The sequence below is a fragment of the Thunnus maccoyii genome, chromosome 13 (genome assembly GCF_910596095.1).
Source record: "Thunnus maccoyii chromosome 13, fThuMac1.1, whole genome shotgun sequence".
NCBI classification, from domain to species: domain Eukaryota; kingdom Metazoa; phylum Chordata; class Actinopteri; order Scombriformes; family Scombridae; genus Thunnus; species Thunnus maccoyii.
In genome coordinates this window covers 30923646-30945519 of record NC_056545.1, presented here as the reverse complement: position 1 = coordinate 30945519, position 21874 = coordinate 30923646, and the positions used below count along the sequence as shown (strand labels likewise).

Below are 21874 nucleotides of genomic sequence, written 5' to 3'. Positions count from 1 at the left end.
AAAGGCTACCTTTTATAGTGCACGAAATAATACTCTAAGTCTGAATTGTTATGAGTCAACTCGACATTTAACTAACAAGGCACACTTTCCTACATAGAATGGCCTTTAAGTCCTACTATCATACAGTGCAACAGGTAAATGTACATTGAATTAGAAACAGTTGCTGCTTGATGCACGATGTAACTTTACCTTAATTGAGTTGACTATTATTGACTCCTAACATAAGACTTGAAGTTAAGTGTAACAACAGAAGCACTTCCAATGAGCTGAGTATTGTTAGACTTTGCTTTTTAAGTGTATTCCAGGATTGACATCAGCTGAATCTCAGAAGCATACAGTGGGTATGTGCCTGTTGAGTCCACTCCTGTTTGAGGAAGTGGTTTTAGGGTTGTGGACCTGATCATACAGATTTATCAAGAGCACACACGCAAATGAATGTTCAGCAGTGTCATGACCGGATCCCTTATGACTTTGTTTCAGAATAAGGTTATTTTAGTTGTTGAGCTGTTGTTAATAGGGAGATCCATCCAGCTTTCAGATGGATCATATTCCTATAGTGCCTTTGAAGAGGTTTGACTATGTTAACTATCCAGCTGACACAGCCTTTGCACTTTCTGACCTTTGGGTCATGTTTGAGTCTTAATCTTTTCCCAGACATCCATGCTGCTATCAGGGGCTTCCAAGTCAAACAGATCATATGTTGGCCTTTCCTTGTGTAGCCAAAATCAGCACAAATCTTTTTTTTTTTCCCTGTTTGAATATCTACTAACATTTATGATCTGACATCTTGTGTTTTATCTGTGATCTTAATCATTGTCTCAGGTAGTTTATTAATTCACGTACACATTTTCCCTGAAGATAGACTTGTAAATGAGAGGTCTGTTGTTTTGCCTGGCTAGAAGTTGTAAAGACAAACAAAGTACAGCCTATTTGATATATTTGAGCTTTAACACCAAAAGAAATAAGCACTTTCAGTGCAGTGCAGGAAAAGAGTATGTAGCCAGACCACACAACAATAACTTGATCTCTGTATACTCAATGCAACTTCCTTTTGGCTTGGGTGAATATGTTGAGGAAAGGACACTGTGTGCATTGACTGCCTTTTTTTGCATAGATATAAAAGTAGTATGACAGGACAACACTCTCTCTCTCTCCTCTCACTAATCATGGTAAAGTTCTTTAAAATTAATATATGGTTTGAAAATGGAAGCACATTGACCAAAAGTAGCTTCAGCTGTATGCAGCTACATAGTTATGGTAATGGTTCAGTTGTGTTGTAGATTATTTTTTGTTACTTTCATCGGGTCATTTTGATGTAGAACTACAACGGATGGTCATCACAGCTAAGTTAACCCTGTGTCCAACGTAAAAATGTGTTCTTTCAGAGAACTGGACTAGTCAATATGCTGCTCTCTCCATGTGATAGAAACAAATGAAAAGTAGTCCACACCTACATGATCTTTTCAAATTGAGGCCATATGTTGACACTTAAGGTCTCAATGTCTTTAGTTGTGACAATTTTTAGCCCTGCAGGTATTTGCTAACTGTGTGTATTACTCATCTTTCAAACAAGTTTTTTTTGTTTCCATTCAGCTGTTTTTTTTCCCCTTCAGGGACAGACTATATCAGATTTTGGCCTACTTCTATATGTCTTGCAAATGAAATAAAGCGCACCAGGCACCAGAACCTAGCAGCACTTTGGTCCACAGAGAGCAAACATGCAGTGCACCTACTATGCAAATTGGTCATTGCAGCTGAATTTGAATAGAAGTCATCAGTAAGCTTGTCAGGTACATGCTATGAGGTTCTCAATGACATGCCTGTCAGACACAAAGAAATATTTATATTCAAGTATTCTTATGGCAGTTGGCTGTAGTTTGAATGGTGGTATGATCAGTAAGCGTAAACAGTTATTATTGTGAGAAACTGAAAAATGGATCAGATGTGTTGCATCACACTTGTCTGTTCTGTTGTATTATTTGGCTCAGCTACAAGCAGTTTATTGCTTAGTGCAGAAAGCCCCTTGGCACGGTGTGGAATCCACTTCCGTTTACCTCCTATTTTTAGGATTGGCTTGAGCATGGAGCTCCATGTTTGATGTTGAAACACATGGGTTTACTTTGAATAACCACAGCTTACAGCTGACGGAGTATGAAATGATGACGCCTTGTCCCAGTGACCTTCTGGATTCCAGACAACCAGGTAATATGTGTCTTCTCAGTGGAGCCGTTGAACTGAAGCTTCTCCTTACGGTAATCTGGAGACTGACTGACAAGCAGGAATCTCACTCAGGTTTGAGGTATTTAAAGAGGGCTGGAGGGTGCACTTGTGTTTGGAGTTTCCTGACTTAGCCTGATATAGCTCTGATGTGTCTAGCTACCATCCGTGTGTTCCCACTGTCTGGATTGCAGGTGAGATATGACCCTGTGCACAGTCTCCATGGAGTTTGCATTGGACCACGGTTCACATTCTTTAGCACTGGTACGCTAGATAAACTCAGTCACATAACTTTAAAGAGACTGCAGTTACCAGACAGAGAGACGTAAAGGCTGAACCAATCACCCTCTGCTGCCGGCGTCAGCTTATTTACTCGCATGTTTGTTTCAAGTAAGTGCAAAATGACTTTTGGGAAAATTTGCACTAAGTTGGTTTGAGTGCAGTTTACACTCCAGCAGTGTGTATGAGACCACTGACTTTTGGACATGTAGTCTTTCTAGCTCCACAGTTATGTAACGTACGGCATTTCCTCCGCTGAGAGTTGCTGTTGAAAATTGGGCAGCTCAAGTGCATGGCAGCATTTGTCCAGGTTAATTGCCATTATGTAAAGTCCATTGCACGCTGCTGTTTAACAGCTCAAAGGTCTGTCATGAGGTAATGAATATATGAAGTCAGCAGTGGCGGTGGACCTTTGCTTCTGACATAAACATCTTGAGAACGATGAAATTCTAGGAAGATTTTTTTTTTTTGGGTTTACATGAATGTGCTCTGTTATGTCATTTGGTGCAAGGTGCATAACTTAGAAGCTGCAGGTACCAGGTGTGTGTTGGCGTCACATGGTCTTCAATCTGGCATAAAGTCTTGGTGGATGCAGAGTTCACTGGATATTAAGAGTAGACATCCTGTATAGTTAATCATTTGATAGTGTTATTACTTTGCATCAGAGAAGTGGGTGAAACAGTGTTGTACGCAGCTCAACATGAACTTCTCATTTTGGGGAATTTTTGCAGGCAGATGTGAAATACAACGGGATATACCACTTCCTTTTGAATATTGTGATTAGTTGACACACAGAGGGAATGTGTTACAGCAGTAAGAGTGTTCTTGAGCTGTCCTCCTTATTCTGATAATGTGATGACTTTGTTTTACTCAAGAGACACAGCTCATACAGATACGATGCTTACCCAGCAGATTCTTCTCTGGGATTTTTGTCAAAGGCTGCATGTGTAGAAGCAGTTGGTGATTAGAGGTTTATCAGAGGTTAAACACCTCCAGCAAGACATTTACACCACTTCCTGTTACAGGGTGCAGAGGGCTAGCATACAATGTGCTCTGCTGATATGATGTGTGTATTTAATATGCTCATTGTTTATTTCCATTACTATGTCATGGCTCATTAATGATTGAGACTGTTATCAATCATCCAAACCCAAACAGGTGGCAATGTGTGCAACCTAATATGATCTGTTTTTGTGTAAAAACATCTCTAATACATTGACTGGCTAGACAGAGATCATGTCAAAGGCAAACAATGTTGAGAAAGTCTCCTCTCATCCATCTCTGGTTGAACCATTTGTTCACTGGTTGCTACAGTTTGTAGCCCATGAGGTTACTGGGTTCCAGTGACAGTCTTACACACACACCTCTGGTCCACATGCATATCTGTATGGAATGAAACTGTGAAGCTTTGAAAGTTCTCATTCATGTCTCACTTGTTTTGAGTTGGATGGCTGGATGGTGGTTTTGGTTTTTATCTGGTTCTCTGACAGCATTTAACTGTTGACTAGTGGGATTGTGTGTGAGGCTGACTGTGGTTGGACTTCTTTGTCCTGTAAAACTGTTTATTATAAGACCCTGAGTTTATTGATGTGCATAAACTGTGGATGTTAAGTAGGTTTCTAAAAGAGATTCAGTGAAATGTGTTAATGAAAGGTGAAATGTTTAGAGCAGAGGATTTAAAGGTCTTAGGAAACTGTATTTTCAGAATGTATTACTCCATTAGTTAGTATTTACTGAAACAGGATTTTACGGTGAGACACATTCAGGCATCATGGTGATATGAGTGCTTTGCGATGAAGATGTGTCACCTGCTTGCATATCTCTGGTCCTATAATATGTTGGGTGCTGCTTGTTGTCCATTCCCTGGAAGCTCAGCCGTGTCTGTCTGTACATCTGAGCTATAACAGCAGGCACACTGTACCTGTACATCTGTACATCTGTACCTTTGCACCCTCCCAGAGGCCCTGCCTTATAGCTTCACCCCCCCCCTCCATGCAGAGTGCAGTGCCGCACAAGGAGCATGTGACTGCAGTGGCATCAAGTGACGGCCCTTAAAAAGCGCCCTGTCCACCAGCTGAGCTGAATGGAGCCCACTGTGGCTCTGAAAGGCCTGTGAGATTCAGTGGCACGTTCTGTAGTGGAAAAGTCTTTGTCAACAAGTGACACCTGTCTCTCAACTGATTCTTGGAAACTGCTGGTTAATCAGATCCGTGTTCAGCTTTTTCTCAGTTTTGTACATTATTTCTAAGGACACAAAATGTTTCATGACAGAAATATGACAAGAAGGGGTTCAGCATAGACCCTTACCCCATCATACACACCTCTAGCCTGTCTCCTGCAAGCTCTCCAATGAAACCTCAGGAAGCATCTGTGAGGTTTGCACTGGTGTTGGTGTACTTTCAGGGGTTCCATGCGTGCTTTAACCCTCATCATGTTCAGAGTAACTGGATTTTAAGGGGATAGACATTTCCTGAAGCAGGAAGTATTCCTGTAACTCCTAAGGCAAGCCTTGGATTGCCAAGGGTAAACGGCTAACAGGAAGTCATTACATAACCCAACCCCTTCCCAGAGTACAAGGGAGCTGAGCTGATCAGATGTGAGATTGGCGGGGATACTTCTGATGCATTTCCTGGCAATTATACTGCTGATTACAAGTATACATGATCCCAGCAGCCACACTGGAATGCCCTCGACATCTCAGACATGTCATCATCATGTTGTCTTAAGAGTCTGAGATTCATCTAACTGAGAATTGTTTGGGCGTTATCCAGACAAGGAAGTACACACATTTAGCAAAGCTGCCATAGTAAAAGCTTAAATTAAAGTGGGCACTACTATGTCATAAAGCAGCAATTTGCACCACAGATCACTAATTAAAAGTCAGTGAGTGCTTGTATAGTCTCTCCTCCCTGGTGGTCTGTATGTTTTGCCGCTCGGTATCTAGCGATCTTTTTGAACCAACTTTATTTGATGTGTTGTGGGCTCTGTTTCATGAAGCTTCTTACTTAGCAGATGCACTTGAATCACAAAACCTCTTGAACCTGACTCTTAACGCATTTATTGGGATTTGACTAATTCATACAATAACTGTTTATTTGATTTCAAATGAAGGTATAACATCTGTTGTTTCACTTTGCCGTTAGAGATCAAGATCACAAGAGAATGATATTGGTTTTTACAACACTCAGATCAAAGATGCAGCTATTCCTTAAGATATAAAGCCCCTCTTGAAGCCAGAAAAGCAAACTTATATTTAAATTTATTCATTCTCTTCACACTCACTCTCAGAGTTAGCCTGTGTGATCCTAGTGGCCATTAGGAGTCATGTTACATCACATTAGACGTTTTCTTTGTCGTGTTATTTCTGAAAGTGTTAATATATACTATAGTAATAACTATAATCTTCTAGGCTAGCAGCTTAAACACAAAGACTACATGTCTACATTTGACAGCAAACGTGAGGTAATTGTGTGGTGCATTTTCCTTTATGGTTTTGCTAATAATTCATGTCAGACAGCTGTGTCATCCTTCATCATGATGCTTTATACAAAATCAGATTTATTATTGAGACCTCTGCCCTAACACTTAAGCCACATATCCATTAAGGCATGTCATATGCGGTAAGGCAGAACAATACGTCTTTTTTCCAGTGTTAACTTAGACCACAATTACTGTGAATCCATTGCATAACAGCACTGCATACCTCATACTTCCTCTTTGCAAAATAGTTTACTCATCATTTCCTCTCTCATGTTCTCAGTTGACAGTCAGTCAGTTCCATCTGATAATGCAGCCGTCCTCGCTGAGCTACTTAAATCCTCCACCCTGTCATGTTACTCCACTTGGAAATCCTCCATGGACACAAGTCTTTCCAAAACCAGAGAATCTGGTGCTGCATCGTACAAATAAGCTCTTACCAGCTGCCTCGCTTTACTTCTGACTTCCTGTTGTACATCACGTTTTCTAGACCTTTCACATTTTGTGGTGACATAGCTGCCAAATAGCTGTTAAACGCTGAAAATGTTCACCAAGATGCAGACTACCCGATGAGCTTTCCTGCCATAAGGTGCTATATTAAATGTGTCGGTATTCTCTCTGCTCAGGGCTTTATTATCAGGTCACTAATAAATGTTATCATGCTCCCCCTCTGCACTTTTCACTCTAGTTGAACTTGAAGAAAAGTCCCCACTTGTATCACTCTACCTCATAAGTCTCCAATATGCCTGTGTACCATATGAGTGAAATAATAGACTGATGTTAATTCACCATCATTTAGTAAACAAACCATTTATAAAACAGAAACACAACCCTAACCCTCTAACCTTAAGTTTATTTAGGACATTTTTAAATTCATTCCTTATTTATCTTCCTTTCCTCAGCATGATAGTGTAAATTATCCCAGACAAACAGGGGTGGGTGTGTGTGTGTGTGTGTGTGTGTGTGTGTGTGTGTGTGTGTGAGAGAGAGAGAGAGAGAGAAAGTGAGAGAGAGAGAGAAGACTTGCATCAGTTTAAATCTGGGTCACAAGTGAAAGTTGACATAAAAAAACCATGGAGTTGTGGGTTAATGCTTGTCTGCAGTTGTCCCATGCTCAGCACTGCCGTGTGTTTGATTTGTAATGCAGGCCTGTTGTGGTGAGGACTGCTGGCAGGCCTTAAAAAATGTACAGCTTAAATGAGCTTGCTGGCCAGCTAAAATGTATTCAGGCCATTCCAGCCCACAGATTGTGTGTGGGTTCATAAGCTTCTTGTTACAGTGCATTTAGTGACATTTTAATGTGTGCTTCTAGTGGCCTAGCCAACGTCTGAGAGAGAGCAGGAAATAATGTCTTTTTGTCTTATCTGGCGTACTGTGTCTCAGGAATTTTGCTGACAGAAAACTTTAGAGGGAATTTCACCAAGAGCTGTGTTAATGTTTTCTTTGGAAATTATTGGGTAAGGGTGTTAATTTTTAGAATAGCTGCCTTCAAAGAAAAGACATCTTGCTGTAGCTTTTAACTATTTCAGTTCTGTTTCACAGCAGATTTTAAGGAACTGAGTAGGTTTCGAATACACACGTTTCACAAACAGTAAGTGTGACACGTTCTCTGGATACCACAAGGTAGCCCAACCCAGTCAGCAGCATTTAGCAGCAGAGACGGGGGAGGTAGAGGAAACAAGCAACAGGTCTCTGACCGTGAGCAGCGATGCAAAGTGCTCTTCTTGTTCACCAGAACAAACAGAAACTTTTCATTCATATCATGTAATTCATGCACGTGCATGCAGCAGATTTCATTCCTGATGAACCGGAGTCATGACTAGTTTGTTGTGTTATGTTTCACACACATTAGAGATTGTTGTGTTTCAGTTAGTAAGTCAAAGCAGTCCTCAGTAGAAATGACCAAACTCATGTCCAGACTTCTTCTTAGTTGAACTGATGACAATACATTGTTTTCTGTTCAGTCATGCTGTTTATTTGGATGCTGCTTTTTACCTGATGTCTTTTTTTCACCACTTGGGTCATATATTTGTGTGTCTTGAAAGAGGTTTATCCTTCATCTGAACCTTTTACAAACATACTGGTTACATGTCATTAGAGATCATTCCCACTCTTAACAACAGACTTGCCATAAACTATCTTACAGCAACTTCACCAGCCACTTGCTGTCAATCACTTCTTTCTTTTTCATGCATGAAACTTAATCATTTTAAAATGCACTGCAGCTTGTCTGTTCACTCGTTTATTTTTATCATTATTAAAATACAAAGCATATGTTGTGCGTAATCTTAAACCTCCTGACCTCTAAACCCAGCAAATATAGCCACACTAGCAAATTTCTAAGGCAACCACAGAGAACAACATGGAATAATGAATGATATGAAAAATGGAAGGGCCTGTACATGGGCCATTCAAGGACATCTCAGACTCAGCTTGTCAGGTTCAGCTCTACATTGTCAGGATGGACTCAACTGATCATACCACTTTCAGGCAACAGACTCTCTCTTCTCTCTCTCCCCCCCTTTTTTTCGGGAAGTTGGTTAGATGACATGTAAAAGTCGGTATCATTGAATTTATTTCCATTCCTGGTAGCAACGCCAGGTCAGTCGAGTAGCTTCCAACCCGCATCCAACCCTGGTCATGAGGAGGGTGGGCTGATACACGTTAGCCCATACATATAGACCCCTAACCCACATCACTGTGTCCATCTGATGGGATATAAGCTGTATTGTGTGAGCCACAGTAGTGCTTTGAGCTAAATGCTAACATTAGTATACTGACGTGCTATACAGGCCATGATATATGCAAACATGGAATGAGAATCAGCCCACATGAGACAGATTTTAACTGAACACCAATAACTGAAGGACACTTGCAGGAATTTTTGATAGATTCCATATCTTTACTTTCCTATTTGAACCTCTCATGTCAGTATCTGTGTGTGATGATGAGTTCAGTGGCTTCAGTCTAATATATATTAGAGTATTATAACTGGTCTATCCCCAGAGCGAGAGCTGCAGATTGTTATGATCCGTCTTTCAGCAACAGTGGAGAAAGTTGGTGGCGAGTCGCTTACTCCCCACAGCCATTTCAGTCACGTCTGAAAAGGCTTTTGTTGTCACATGGGTGGCCTATTGTGTATGTCAAAAGCAAAAAGCCTTTTGTGTGGCTTTCAACAAACACTGAGGAAGATTCATAGACCACCCATGTAAACAGGCCTCAATGCTTTGCACCGCTGCCTCCTACACAACAGTTAATGTTAACTATTAACTTAAACATGATACTGATGTGGTTTGGAGAGTGAGACAGTTAGCAAGATGTTTGCTCAAGATCTGACAGTTATTCAGTTTATAGTATGTTACTTAAAACCCATACTGTTACTCTTAACACATTTTGGTACTTTTTTTCAATTGAATTTAATCCACAGTAGTCCCTCAGTCAATAAAAGGCATGTATGGAATGGGGATGTAAAATAAAAGGTTCATTTCACATCTCAAAGGATCAGTAAGGCCAGGAGAGGATCATTCATCACCCTTCAAATCTAAAATTCACTTAAATATTTATTTATATTGTCTGCCAAGCCTCTTTGGCATCTGATGGATATGAATATTGGATAACTGGGATCATTCTCAACATTTAGTCAGTCACGTGATTTTCTGGAAGAGGACAAAATGAAGACATTCCTTGACACCTCATCAAAATATGATAATATGATCATATCTGATGGGTCAGTAGAATTCAGATGACATTGTTCAGTATTTGTCAGTTTACTGCTTAGGATTGAATTTGGCTTCATGTCAGAAGGATATGTCTCATTTTGTTTCTTGTTTGCCATTTCTGTCGTCTGTTTCCATTCTCACTTCAACATTCATTTGTGTCATTTTCATCACATCAAAGGCTTCAAAAACTCTTCTGAGAAGATTGGCTCAATCTAGAATATCAAACATGATATAAAACGACCAGATTTCTACATAGTAGATTTTTTTAAATTAGGTTTTTCTCTTACCACTGAGTACAAAAGGTCACCATTGGTTACTATCAAGTGCAAGATGTGCGATGAATAATGGGCACACAGCAGTGAGAGAGAGTGTGTGTGTGTGTGAAGATATATGGGCGGTCTGATGAGGTCTGGCATCATTGATCAGTCCCATGGCCTTGATGGAAAGAGGAACCAGGAGGCATTTGCTTTCACTTCAGGCCAGATGGTCGTGGCGCGGTGCCATGGCAGCCACACTGAGGATGTATGCCCCGTCAGTCCTCATATCAGAGGCATGCCCTCTCGCGTGTGTGTGTGAATATTAATGAAATTTTACTTTTTGAAGTAAAGCTACACACCTCAGTGCCAAAAGACTTTTGTCACCCGCATCTCTAAATTTCACCCGTATTTTCTGATCTGTTGAATTTGGTGTTATCTTTTTAAAAGGCGAACACTGATCAGAGGTCAAAATGATAATAAGAACATCCGCAAAGTTTGTCACGTATTCCTGTACCGCCCCTTTCTAGAACTGTTTGTTTGTGCCAAAAGTCTCTGTTTACCTGAACTCTGAATCACCAGCAATCCATTGCCCTCCAGTATTTCATCAGTTGGGTCAACATGTTGTTATGAACAGATAAAAAAAAAAAAATGAGGAAGCTGCATGGAGAAAATCTCTGCTACTGCTGAGTAGGAAACTTGTGTGCTTCCTCTGAGGTGCTGCGCATTGATTGCTTCAGTACTACATTGGCTCATCGATCCACCCCCCCCCTCCTTCTCTCTCTCCTTCTCCCTCAGACTTGATTCAGTGCACAAATGAGATGAATGTGAACATCCCTCAGCTGGCTGACACACTGTTTGAGAGGACCACCAACACCAGCTGGGTGGTTGTCTTCAAGTCCCTCACCGCCACACACCATCTGATGGTCTACGGCAATGAGGTCAGGACTCAAATAACAGCTGCTCTCTCCACTTTGAGCTATAAATCCTGGAGATTGGATGGGAATAACATAAAGGATTAAGGAGATATTTGTTTAATTACCTAATAATAATCTGATAAAGTTTTCACCCCTTTCCATGCACGTTATAATACATACAACACACAGTATGTTGCATGAGATAGTTTGGTGTAGTAGTACACTAAATGTTACATGCTCACAAGTGAAGCTCTTCGTTGCACAACAGTTAGCTGGTTAGAAGCCTGACATGTGGTAAACACCACTTGTTGTGCAAGCATACATATGTCCTCATACACTGTTTCTCTTGCAGAGATTTATACAGTATCTGGCTTCAAGGAACACACTATTCAACCTCAGCAATTTTTTGGATAAAAGTGGCCTACAAGGTATATCGCCTACACTGTACACATGCAACTAATCCTCAAATAATATAAAAGTGTCATGACATTTACATGACCCCTCACTTCTTTTTTTTTTCAATGTAGGCTATGACATGTCAACGTTCATCAGGAGGTATAGCCGCTACCTGAATGAGAAGGCTGTGTCCTACAGACAAGTTGCTTTTGATTTCACTAAAGTGAAAAGAGGGTAAGGAGGTTTCTTTTTTTTTTTTTTTCTTGGAATTCCTTTTAACTGACTGGATATTAGTGTTGACTTGTACCTGAGCCACAAAGCTTGATGTTCTTTGCAGAAACTTGGTCTTGTTTGATACACATGCTCAGTGTCAACCACAGGAGTGAGTCATACTGGAAGGTAGCATTGCAATAGTTTGATTTCCTGCAAAATACATTGACTGTTTAGTTAAAAGTTGCGTAAGTTCAACAGATATATGCAATATTTAACTACCATTAGGAAAGAAAAGGTTCCTGTTTTTTTCTCACTTCATTTGACTTCACTTCACATCATCACTTCATCTTTTTTTAAAGACAAAATACTCCCAACATTTTTTTTTGGGGGGGGGGGGCGTTTCAGTTAAAATCTAGTTTTTGATGGATATTTTCATTCTCATTGTCATTTTAAAGTGGTGTACCTGTACATAGTGGGCCTAATCTGATAATAATAATTAGCATTTGGACATTATGCATTGCAGTGTTCATGTTGAAACAAAACATTGTGAAACTACTACTACATCTACTGCAAGATGTCTTACTGATACATACAGCACAAGTCAAAAGTTCAAAAGTTCAGACACACTTTCTCATTCAAGTGAAAGGGAAAGTGTGTTTTTGACTTGTTCTGCATGTATATGGTGTTAACCACCAACCACGCCTGTTTAGAGTACAAAATCTTCAAATTGACAAATAAACAAGACTAGAAAGCCAATTTTCATTGGTGTCAGTATGCTCAAAGACATCTATGAAGTATATGGTGAATTAGTTAAAGCATTTTTTCTTTCTACAGGTCTGATGGAGTGATGAGAACCATGAACACAGAGAAGCTCCTGAAGACCATCCCTATCATCCAAAACCAGATGGATGTGTTACTTGATTTCAATGTGAGTGTTCAGTATTAGCTGAGCTGGTTGGCATTTGAATCTATTGTTAGTCTCTGACTAATGGACTGTCCTCAACACCTCCACCTCTCTTCCAGGTCAATGCCAACGAACTGACAAACGGTGTGATCAACGCAGCCTTCATGCTTCTGTTCAAAGATGCCATCCGACTGTTCGCAGCCTACAATGAGGGCATCATCAACCTCCTGGGTAAAAACAAGCTTTTGTCTTGGTATAGCCTTGAAAATTCACTATTTGGACTGTAGAGCTCCTTTCAGACACGCACCCCTTTATCTTAATCTGATGTCAGATTAATAGAAAGATTAACACAGCAGCACAACCAGCACTCTTAACCAGTATTTTCAATTTTCATTCCAAGTGCATGGATGAATAAATGAATATCCAGCAAAACACTTTACATACAGTATGTCAGCTAATAAGAATTAAACCAGAGTTCCAACATAACGTCCTGTCATTCAATTCAACAGTAAAAGAAGATGTAAAACCCATCAGTGATGCAGCCTGTGAAAGAGCAACAAAAACTCTTCTTCCTGTTGATCATAACATCTTTAACTCACAGCTCTCTATCTCTCTTTCTCCCTCTGTTCCCTCTCACGCACCAGCAATTCAAGCATTGTGTCTCTTTCCATAAATGTCATGTCTGAATGAAGCAATAAGGAACTTTACATCACTTTAACAGATAGATGAAGCGTGCAGTGTCATGTATTCCATATCTTAAAAGGGCCTAGGATTATATCTTACTGTTCTGTGCATTATGATTGAAAAGGTCTTTGCAGATGGTGAGGGACGTTGACCAGGGGTGAAAGACTGAATGAATTACTGCAGGAATCCTTGCAATTATTTAATACTTTGTATTCAGCTTTGAAAGTAAGGATGTGCTTAGAGGATGTTCATTAGCATTCCTATCACCGCACAATTGATGTAAGCCATTAATTAACAGAAAAATGCAGACCTCTAACAAGCTTATTTCAAAGAAAGTTTACAGGGGGCTGTCACTAACTATTTCTCCTGCAGACCTCATGAATTCTTTCCTGACCCTCACCTAAAATTAATATGCACCAAGCTTTGCTTTCTCCTGTTTTAGCATGATGAGCATGTATTGCTCCGCTTCTACAGGGCAAAGCTAACCACCTTGGTTTCACCTTCTTGTGACAAAAGATGATGTTCAGTAAGCCTTGTTTGAATGCTGTGAAACAGGAGAGACTGCAGGGATTGGGCAGTTCTTAGTTAGCAGTAGTAGTAGTTGTAATCAGAACTGTATCTGTGCAAGAGACCCCAATACTCATCGTCATATGATGGGAATTAGCCTTGAACTCTACATGCACATAGCAAAGTCTGAGACTGTAAATTGTGTTTTAAAAAATATAAAATGAAGAGCTTCAAATTAACATACAAAACCGAAGGAACTGAAAGGAGCATTCAGGTCCATGACAGTTTTGTAACCAAGAAGAAATTAATGATAATATTTGTCAGAATGTTTTAGTTGTGCTAATATTTTTTTTTTTTTACATTTACAGAGAAATACTTTGACATGAAGAAAGTCCAGTGCAAAGAGGGCCTTGACATCTACAAGAAATTCCTTACACGAATGACAAGAATCTCAGAGTTCCTCAAAGTTGCAGAGGTAAGTCATGACCTCAGAGCAGCCAGTCCAGGATTACTTTCAGACAGCAGTGTTTGCTCAACGCACGTCGGACCCATTCATGAGACAGCTGTCACCCTGTAGACTGTAGAGACAGTAGTTCATACACATCACTGATAAAACTGAGGATTACACTGAATTACATCCAGTGATTACCAGATAAAAGTTCCATTTCAGTTCCACCTCTCTCTGCCTCTCTCTCAGTTTTTTCAGCAGGTTGGGTGAAAGACAATTAAAAGTTGGTATCATTAATTTTTTTTCCATTCCTTGTAGCAATGTCAGGTCCTCAAAACCAGGCAGCCTCTGACCTGTCAGAAGGAAGGTTGGCTGACCTGTACAGATAGACCCCCAGTGTAAGAGGTCTGGGATCATTTTGTACTCTCCAAATTCTGATCATTCTGATGGTCTTTCTCTCTCTACAGCAAGTGGGAATTGATCGAGGGGACATCCCAGATCTGTCTCAGGTAAGCGTTTCCTTTGTGCCTATATGCAAAATCTAAGATAACCATTTGGCAGTTTTGCAGTTATTTTAAATAACTTGCCTTAATTTCACACCTCTCACCTTTTTGCTGGCTTTGCTTTACTAAAAAGTGGAAAATGGCCAAATTTTGCAGGACTAATAATATATTTAACATTTCATACTTAATGTGGTTATATTTCAAGAATGCAGTGCAACCTACATTAGCCTAGAAGAGCAGAGAAACTTAACATGACACTTTGATTCTCATTTGAGTGAACAGTAAATATCTGCTGCCTTCCCACCATGTTATATGCTAGTATTAGTGTAATACTGTAGTTATGGCAATGGGTCAATTCACCAAATCACAGTTTGGCATTTAATCCCTCTGGTATATACTCATGCAGATAGTTTCTGTTTTATGTGCTGAGGTTTAAAGACAAAGGTTTCCAACCCTGGGCCTCGGAACATTTATTCCAAAAGTGAATTAGAGGATAAAACCCTTGAGATGCACCATCTTGTTTTCAAGGAGGTCCTCCACTTGCTACAGGGGTGGGAGGAAACTATATACTATACTGGTCTCTCTGTTCTATTATGTCTCTTATTTCCTATATTATCATTCCCTTATATTACCATTTATTTTCACTGTGTGCTGCTATTTTGCACAGAGGCACTATATAAAAATAAAGATTGATTGACATGATTTGGCAAAAAGCTGAATAATAGCTATATCACTGGCTGTGATGGGCTAGTTTTGCAGTAATTACTCTGAACTTGGCGCAGTCTGTGCTGCATTCTTCTTCATCACTCTGTGTCACGCCTCCAACAACAAGCTGACTTCTAATTAAAGTCAGCGAGGCAACCAGTCCATCATCACCGCCTTTTGTTTAGAGAAATAATGTGACAAAACAAAGAGTGTGTTGCGGCCACTATCTGATGCTGAGCCCGTCTGTATTTTTAACAATGATGTATCGATAACAATTGCGATGACATAGTGACTATAATAATATCTGCCGAGCACAACGTGTTGGGAACCTCTGTTTATAATACCTGCCACAGAGAATTCTTTTCCAACTCCCAACTCATAAGAATGCAATTTTATTTGTGCTGCATTTGTTGTAGAAAGATGATTGCTGTTGAGTTTATACACCACAAACAAAATTCCACTCACCTCCATTGTATTGGATGGCAGCAGCAGTCTCAACGAGGCAAATATCTCAAAACCTTTAGACTTCAAACTATCTGTATTCAAATCTGTGAGTTGGGTGAAACGACCCTTTTAAAGGTATGCAGAACTCAACAACTTCTTTTTTGTCACGTAACACACATCTGTGTGGGCTTCACAGGGTAACTGAACAGTCCAGATGACCTAATGATTTCTTGGCCCAGTACTTAGATTTCTAAACCACTTATTGTAAGCAGTTAAGTAGAGCGGTGGTGAAATGTGTGGTTATTTTATTACGTGTGTTATTCTATCTGGCGTCACTACTAGGCCCACTGTTGGATGCAAGTGTCCGTCAAGTGAGTCTCATTTCTGGAGAGATGTCACAGAAATGATAACAGAATTCTGCATTATTGTACAAACTCTTAGTAACTTAGTAAGATATAACTTGTGGTACTTTTTAACAATATACTGTAATGTTGTCACACTGTAATATCTCTAGGCATATTAGCAAGCTTTCAGTGCATATGCTGTGGGCCATGATCTGTGTTCTAATTGGTTTAGTGACCTCCATAATATGAACTTCCAAAATTTGGCTATTACTGTCCTTTCACAGGCTGCTAACCCCCTGTAGCTTTAGGCCTAACAAGTTTTAACACCAAGTGCTGTGCACGCTAGGCAGGCAATGCATGTGCCCACTAATGCACTTAGAAACACCTTCCAACTCACACTCACTCCTGACCTTGCACGTCGTACAGCAAATAAAGGTGTGAATCAAGAGTTTTAGTGTGGGATATGACAGGCCCATCTTCTATAGACCAGGGACCTGCTGAAGTGGTTCATTATATACAAAATAGACTTCTTTGGAGGTTCTGCTGTCCAGTGCGCCTTTAGAAGAACTTGGTAGCTGTATTAAATAAACCAGAAATAGACAGCTTTCTCCTAAAAGTTTTCTCAATGAAATCCTCACCATTACCACCTTTATTTTCTGTATTTTTCCCTTCCTTCTATCTCTCCATTTTCAGTTTACGGTTTGTGTAAGTATCTGAACCTTTTCTCTCTGTCTGTCTCTGTATTTGAGAGTACCTCTGTTTGTGGACTCTTGGCAATAACTTGGCATGCTTCAGTGTCTTTTTCTTTTCTTCAGAAGACCTCTTGTATTAGGCTTTCCTCAGCATTTGAAACTTAATGTGTGTCAATGACATTCACACTAGGCCCCCAGCAGCCTGCTGGATGCCCTGGAGCAGCACTTGGCCTCTTTAGAGGGAAAGAAAGTCAAAGACTCAACAGCGGCCAGCAGGTAGGCTTGCTCCATCCCTGTTCACTGGATCTGGCTGCCTGCCATCCAGGCTCAGAGTAGAGGCTCATGTTTGTTTCAGCAACTCATAGCATTGGACTAATTTGACTGTTTTTTCAGCATAGAAGATGCTAAAAATGAACCTAGTTTTACAAAGCAGTCAAAGGAATGCCTTTAATGTTGCATTCAGTATTAGAAAAATATCTGAGTAAAGCTGCCAGTCGACTTTGACACTACACTGTAGTAAAGCAATAAATATAACAAAGTCCAGTTGTAAAGTATGTAGTAATAAATTGCTGATATTTAACAGAGGTTTTCCGTAGCGCTGAAATGCTTGTTGGTTTGTCACCATTTTCTGTGTGTCCCTTTAGGGCTAGCACCCTCTCCAATGCTGTTTCCTCCCTGGCCAACACCGGCATATCTTTCACCAAAGTGGACGAGAGGGAAAAACAAGCAGCCCTGGAGGAAGAGCAGAGTCGCCTAAAAGCACTAAAAGTACATTTTCCTTACTCACCTACATTCCTTTCAGCTTAGTGCTCTTCAGGCCAGAGGGGCAATGTCCAGCAGCACATACTGCACAGCTCTTAAATGACGTTTATTCTGCTGCGGTGTGAAGGGTGGGAGAAACTGGCTTTTGGGGAAGTCTGAAGAAGCCTTTCGTTGGAGTTTTCCCCAAACTGGCAACAGTGCTATCCTTTTGTGTCCTAGTATTCACTCCCAATCATGTTTTGCATGTGTTCTTCTGCATTCTGAAATATTTCATTAGGGTGCTGATGTGTCCTTTAGGTCTAGACTCAATCCCACTAACGATATCAAATGCATAGCCATAACAATTTTTACAGATTTTGAGTAGTGTCCATGTGGTCTAGTGGTGTGAGATACACACCTTGTAATCGCAACATCCCCAGTTCAATTCAGGATTGGGGCCTTTGTTGCTTGTCACTCCCTTTGCTTTCTCCTCATATTTCTATCCCTTTACTACAAAATTAAGGCAATCCCCTCCCCCCCAAAAAATCTTCAAAAGATAATATGCTGAGTAGTATTATACTGAGTAGTTGAACACAGCTTGGCTTCTGTGTTGCTAACTCTGACTTCTTAATTATTGTAGGAGCAGCGTCTGAAAGAGCTTCAGAAGAACCCTGCTGCAGCAACCACAGACTCCTCCCCCATCTCTACAATTGGGGGGACCATCAACTCGGCCCCTGCCATTGACCTCTTCTCCACCCCCAGCTCCACTAACAGGTGAGGTCACAGGACTTGCATCCAGTAATCACCATTCATGGCGTTTCATGGCTTCCTTAGATGTCTTGAAAGGGATGCCAGTGGGAGTTAATGCTGCTTATACATTCAGATGCAGACGAACATTCATTTAGATCAAACACTTTTTGGCAAATCTTTAATTCATTAGATCTTAGACTCTTTTGCAGATGTTTAAGAGTTTGAGATTAAAGCTGAAAGGAAAGCCATAATTTTATGTATTAAACAGAATAATTTGTAAAATAAACTTTGCAGTCCAAAAACAGATGTTTTATATCAGCTGCTTTTACAGCTAAAAGGTTTGTAGATTATTGAGTGAAGTGATTTGGAAGTACATCAATGGGTGGACTTTAGTAAATCGTGATCTCAGAGTATCCATTTTACAGTTAATTAATGTGGATATTGTTTCCCTAAATCAGACTCATGTTCAAGGGGAAAATGTCATTGAGTTGGAGGTGTATGTATGGTTTGGTTTAAAGGAAAATAGGAAAACGCAGATTAATGAAAGCATTACAGCGTCACAGGGAGTAGGGCTGTTAGTAAGGTCTTGTTTATTATAGTATAAGACTAAAATTACTGAAAAAGTTGATGGCATTATAGGCCTTTCATTTCAACATAAGATGTCTGGATATTGTTTTGTATATCCAAGCTTCTTTACCTCTCTTGCCAAATTTGCGGGGATTTAAATGCTAGAATTGGAAATATGAAAGATTCTATCCCTCGGAGAGTTGCAATTGATGATTTTCTTAATAAACACAGAGAAACCTTTCTTGAGTTTTTAAGAGATTCTTGAATGTGTGTAATTATTGGTAGGATTATTGGTCCATTACATTGTAGCTCCATTTGAATATCTAGAAAACTGCTTAGAATTTAAGTTATTGCTTGTCTCACCGGTGGTAGAGGATAGAGCTTTATTCAATTTGGCCAGAGATCATTGTTGATTACTAGATCACTCATTGCTGTGGCTAATGTTTAATGCTGGTTATAAAATGCCCCAGTCTCAAGAAGTATTTGCTACAGCTAAACAGATTTAAAAAGTGGGTGAAAGGAACTGTGCCAGATACTTTTTTAAACTCAGATATGGGACGTACAGCTATGTTTAAATCTTTTTTTTTTAAATGTAAAGATCATAGATTAAGAAAGCAGTGTAAAATAATTCACAAGCATAAATGGTATACTCTTGATAAAAACCTAAGGTTCTAAAAACGAAGATATCAGAGAGGACAAGTAATACATTTAGAGCAAATACCAGCAAAGAATCCTGAACATTTTTGGAGTGAGATAAATAATCTGAGCCCTAAATGCTTTAAAAAGATTCCTGTGCAGGTTTGGTGTGAAGGAGAAATATCATTGGATTTGGTTAAGGTATTAAATGAATGGGAGGGAACTTTCTCTGGTCTCTTCTCAAGACAGTATGGAAACTTTGACAAATTTTATGAATGTGTATGTTGTTTGAAGAGGGAACCTGTAAGGCACTACTCTCACAGTTATGAATTTTTAAACAGACATATAGGTAGAAGAAGTCCAAAAAGCTTTTGTTATAGATGAGTTGCCTAATGAAGTGTTGAATCCCCCAAAATGTTTGATTCATTGTATTGTTTGCTGAAAACATGTTTTGATCATAGTATTGTACCCTTTATTTGGTTTCAGATCAATTATAACTTCAAAATCCCCAAAAGATGACCCAAAGGTGCCATTAAATCATCGTGGCATTAGTCTGAGCACTGTATATAAATTGTATTCCTCCATTTTAAATAATTAATTAGTACAGTTTTTAGAGCAAAACAGTCTAGAAGAGGAGCAAAATGGTTTTCGATGGGGAAGAGCCTGTATAGATCATATTTATACAGTATCTATAGTGGTTAGAAACAGATTAAAATACAATAAGCCCACATTTTCTTGTTTTATTGATTTTCAAAAGGCATTTGATTTTGTTGATCATGATCTCCTGAAATATAAGTGTTACAAAATAGAGGTTAATGGAAAATTCTATCAAGCTGTTAACTCCTTATATAGGGCACCCATTGCCTCTACAAAGGTGAGTGAATATTTTACAGAATGGTTCTCCACGCCCTCTGGTGTTAAGCAAAGTGATGTTCCATCACCAACATTATTTGCTGTTTTCATTAATGATTTGGCAAGAGAGGTAAAGCAGCTGGGGAAAGGGCTATTATGTGGCCATGTACTTGTAAACGTTCTTCTCTATGCTGATGATATCATCTTGTTGTCGGTAAATTAGGAAGATTTCCAAGCAATGCTGACATGTGTTGCTAAATGTTGTGGAGGAAAAAAAGTGGAGACTAGAAGAGTGTGGACTTGAAGAAAATGATCTCTAAAAGGCAAATGTGGAGGTGGAGGAGTTTAAATACCAAGTCTGGGCTAAATGCACGCAATCATGGGCAGAAGAAATCTGTCAGAAGCTAAAATTGAGAACTTATTGTCTATTTAAGAAAGATTACAAATGTGAAAATGGTGGTATATTTCCTCTGCATATTGAAACTGGAAGATACAGAGGTGTGATTGAAGATGAAAGAATCTGAATACTGTGAGCTAAATGAGGTGGAGAACAAAATTCATTTCAGTCTATACTGTCCTTTATATCATGATTTATGACAAATATTGTTTGAAAAAGTTCATGTCCCTGATTTAGATCTGATAGGTATTGAGAATGGAGCTTTAATTGAATACTTTTTTGATAATGTTTTGCATAATTGATGTCTTGAATACCTTTTCTAAAGGCATAATGGCATAGGAGGAGAAAAACAACATATGATAGTTAAATTCCTCAGACTCTAATCTGTATGGACTGCAGATTATTGGTTTATGTATTGGATCCTGGAGCATTATTTATGGGTGGTTTATGTTTATATTTGAATGTAATGATAGCTTATAAATGAAGCTAAACTTGGTTAATCTCTTTGCTGTATTGTTGGATACACGAGGCTTACTTAATTTATGTAAGGGGCACGCTGTCAGTTTGTTTTTGTTGAAATAGTTTATAGGCTTAGCCTTAAGAAAGGTATGGTTGTGTGGTTACCCTTGCTATTAGAAAATCTGATGTGATGTAGTTGCATGTTGAATGCTGCAGATGTGAGTATTGTAGTCACCACAGCTCCAGGTTTGTTGCTTTGATGCAACAGTTGTGTTATATTGTTATTGGGGAAATCACTGCAGCATTAAATGAAGAAATAATGTAGCTTACCTCTGCCACATTATTTCTTGAAACTATCATATGTTGCTGAGCAACAGTAAACAAAACCAATAGCCTGCTGTTACAATGAATGGTAGGCAAATACTAATGACATCTTAAAACAAGTAAACAACTGTTCTTGTACACCGTATATCCTGCAGACACACCTAAATGAATATTTCTGGCTGTGCTGCTGGCATGAAGGCTATATGTATTTATAAAACATTTCAGAATAGATTCTTAGTTCTTTAAGATGAAACTTTGATCCTTGTGTAGAAACTAGAATGCTGCAGCAGCAGTGCTGATAAGATTAGATGCAGCACAAGAAAATGCAACATAAGTGAAAATACTTATGCAAATGAGGGCAACGTAACGCATAAACACAACACTGTCCACACAGGAATGAAGAAAGCAGTTTTCGAATGTACTTTTTTTAAAAAGGTATAAATAT

At 39.4% G+C, this 21874-nt stretch overlaps 1 protein-coding gene across 16 annotated transcripts in view; it reads left to right on the top strand.

The window, feature by feature from the left end:
- picalma (phosphatidylinositol binding clathrin assembly protein a) overlaps positions 1–21874 on the top strand; it is a 36777-nt gene that overhangs the window by 1005 nt on the left and 13898 nt on the right. For all 16 annotated transcript variants that reach the window (XM_042430661.1, XM_042430660.1, XM_042430659.1 and 13 more), the window contains exons 3-12: positions 10745–10887; positions 11216–11291; positions 11391–11493; positions 12307–12400; positions 12496–12607; positions 13936–14042; positions 14483–14524; positions 16894–16979; positions 17348–17471; positions 18085–18218. In XM_042430661.1, the coding sequence (XP_042286595.1) occupies positions 10745–10887; positions 11216–11291; positions 11391–11493; positions 12307–12400; positions 12496–12607; positions 13936–14042; positions 14483–14524; positions 16894–16979; positions 17348–17471; positions 18085–18218 (1021 nt within the window). The remainder of the gene's footprint in view (positions 1–10744; positions 10888–11215; positions 11292–11390; positions 11494–12306; positions 12401–12495; positions 12608–13935; positions 14043–14482; positions 14525–16893; positions 16980–17347; positions 17472–18084; positions 18219–21874) is intronic.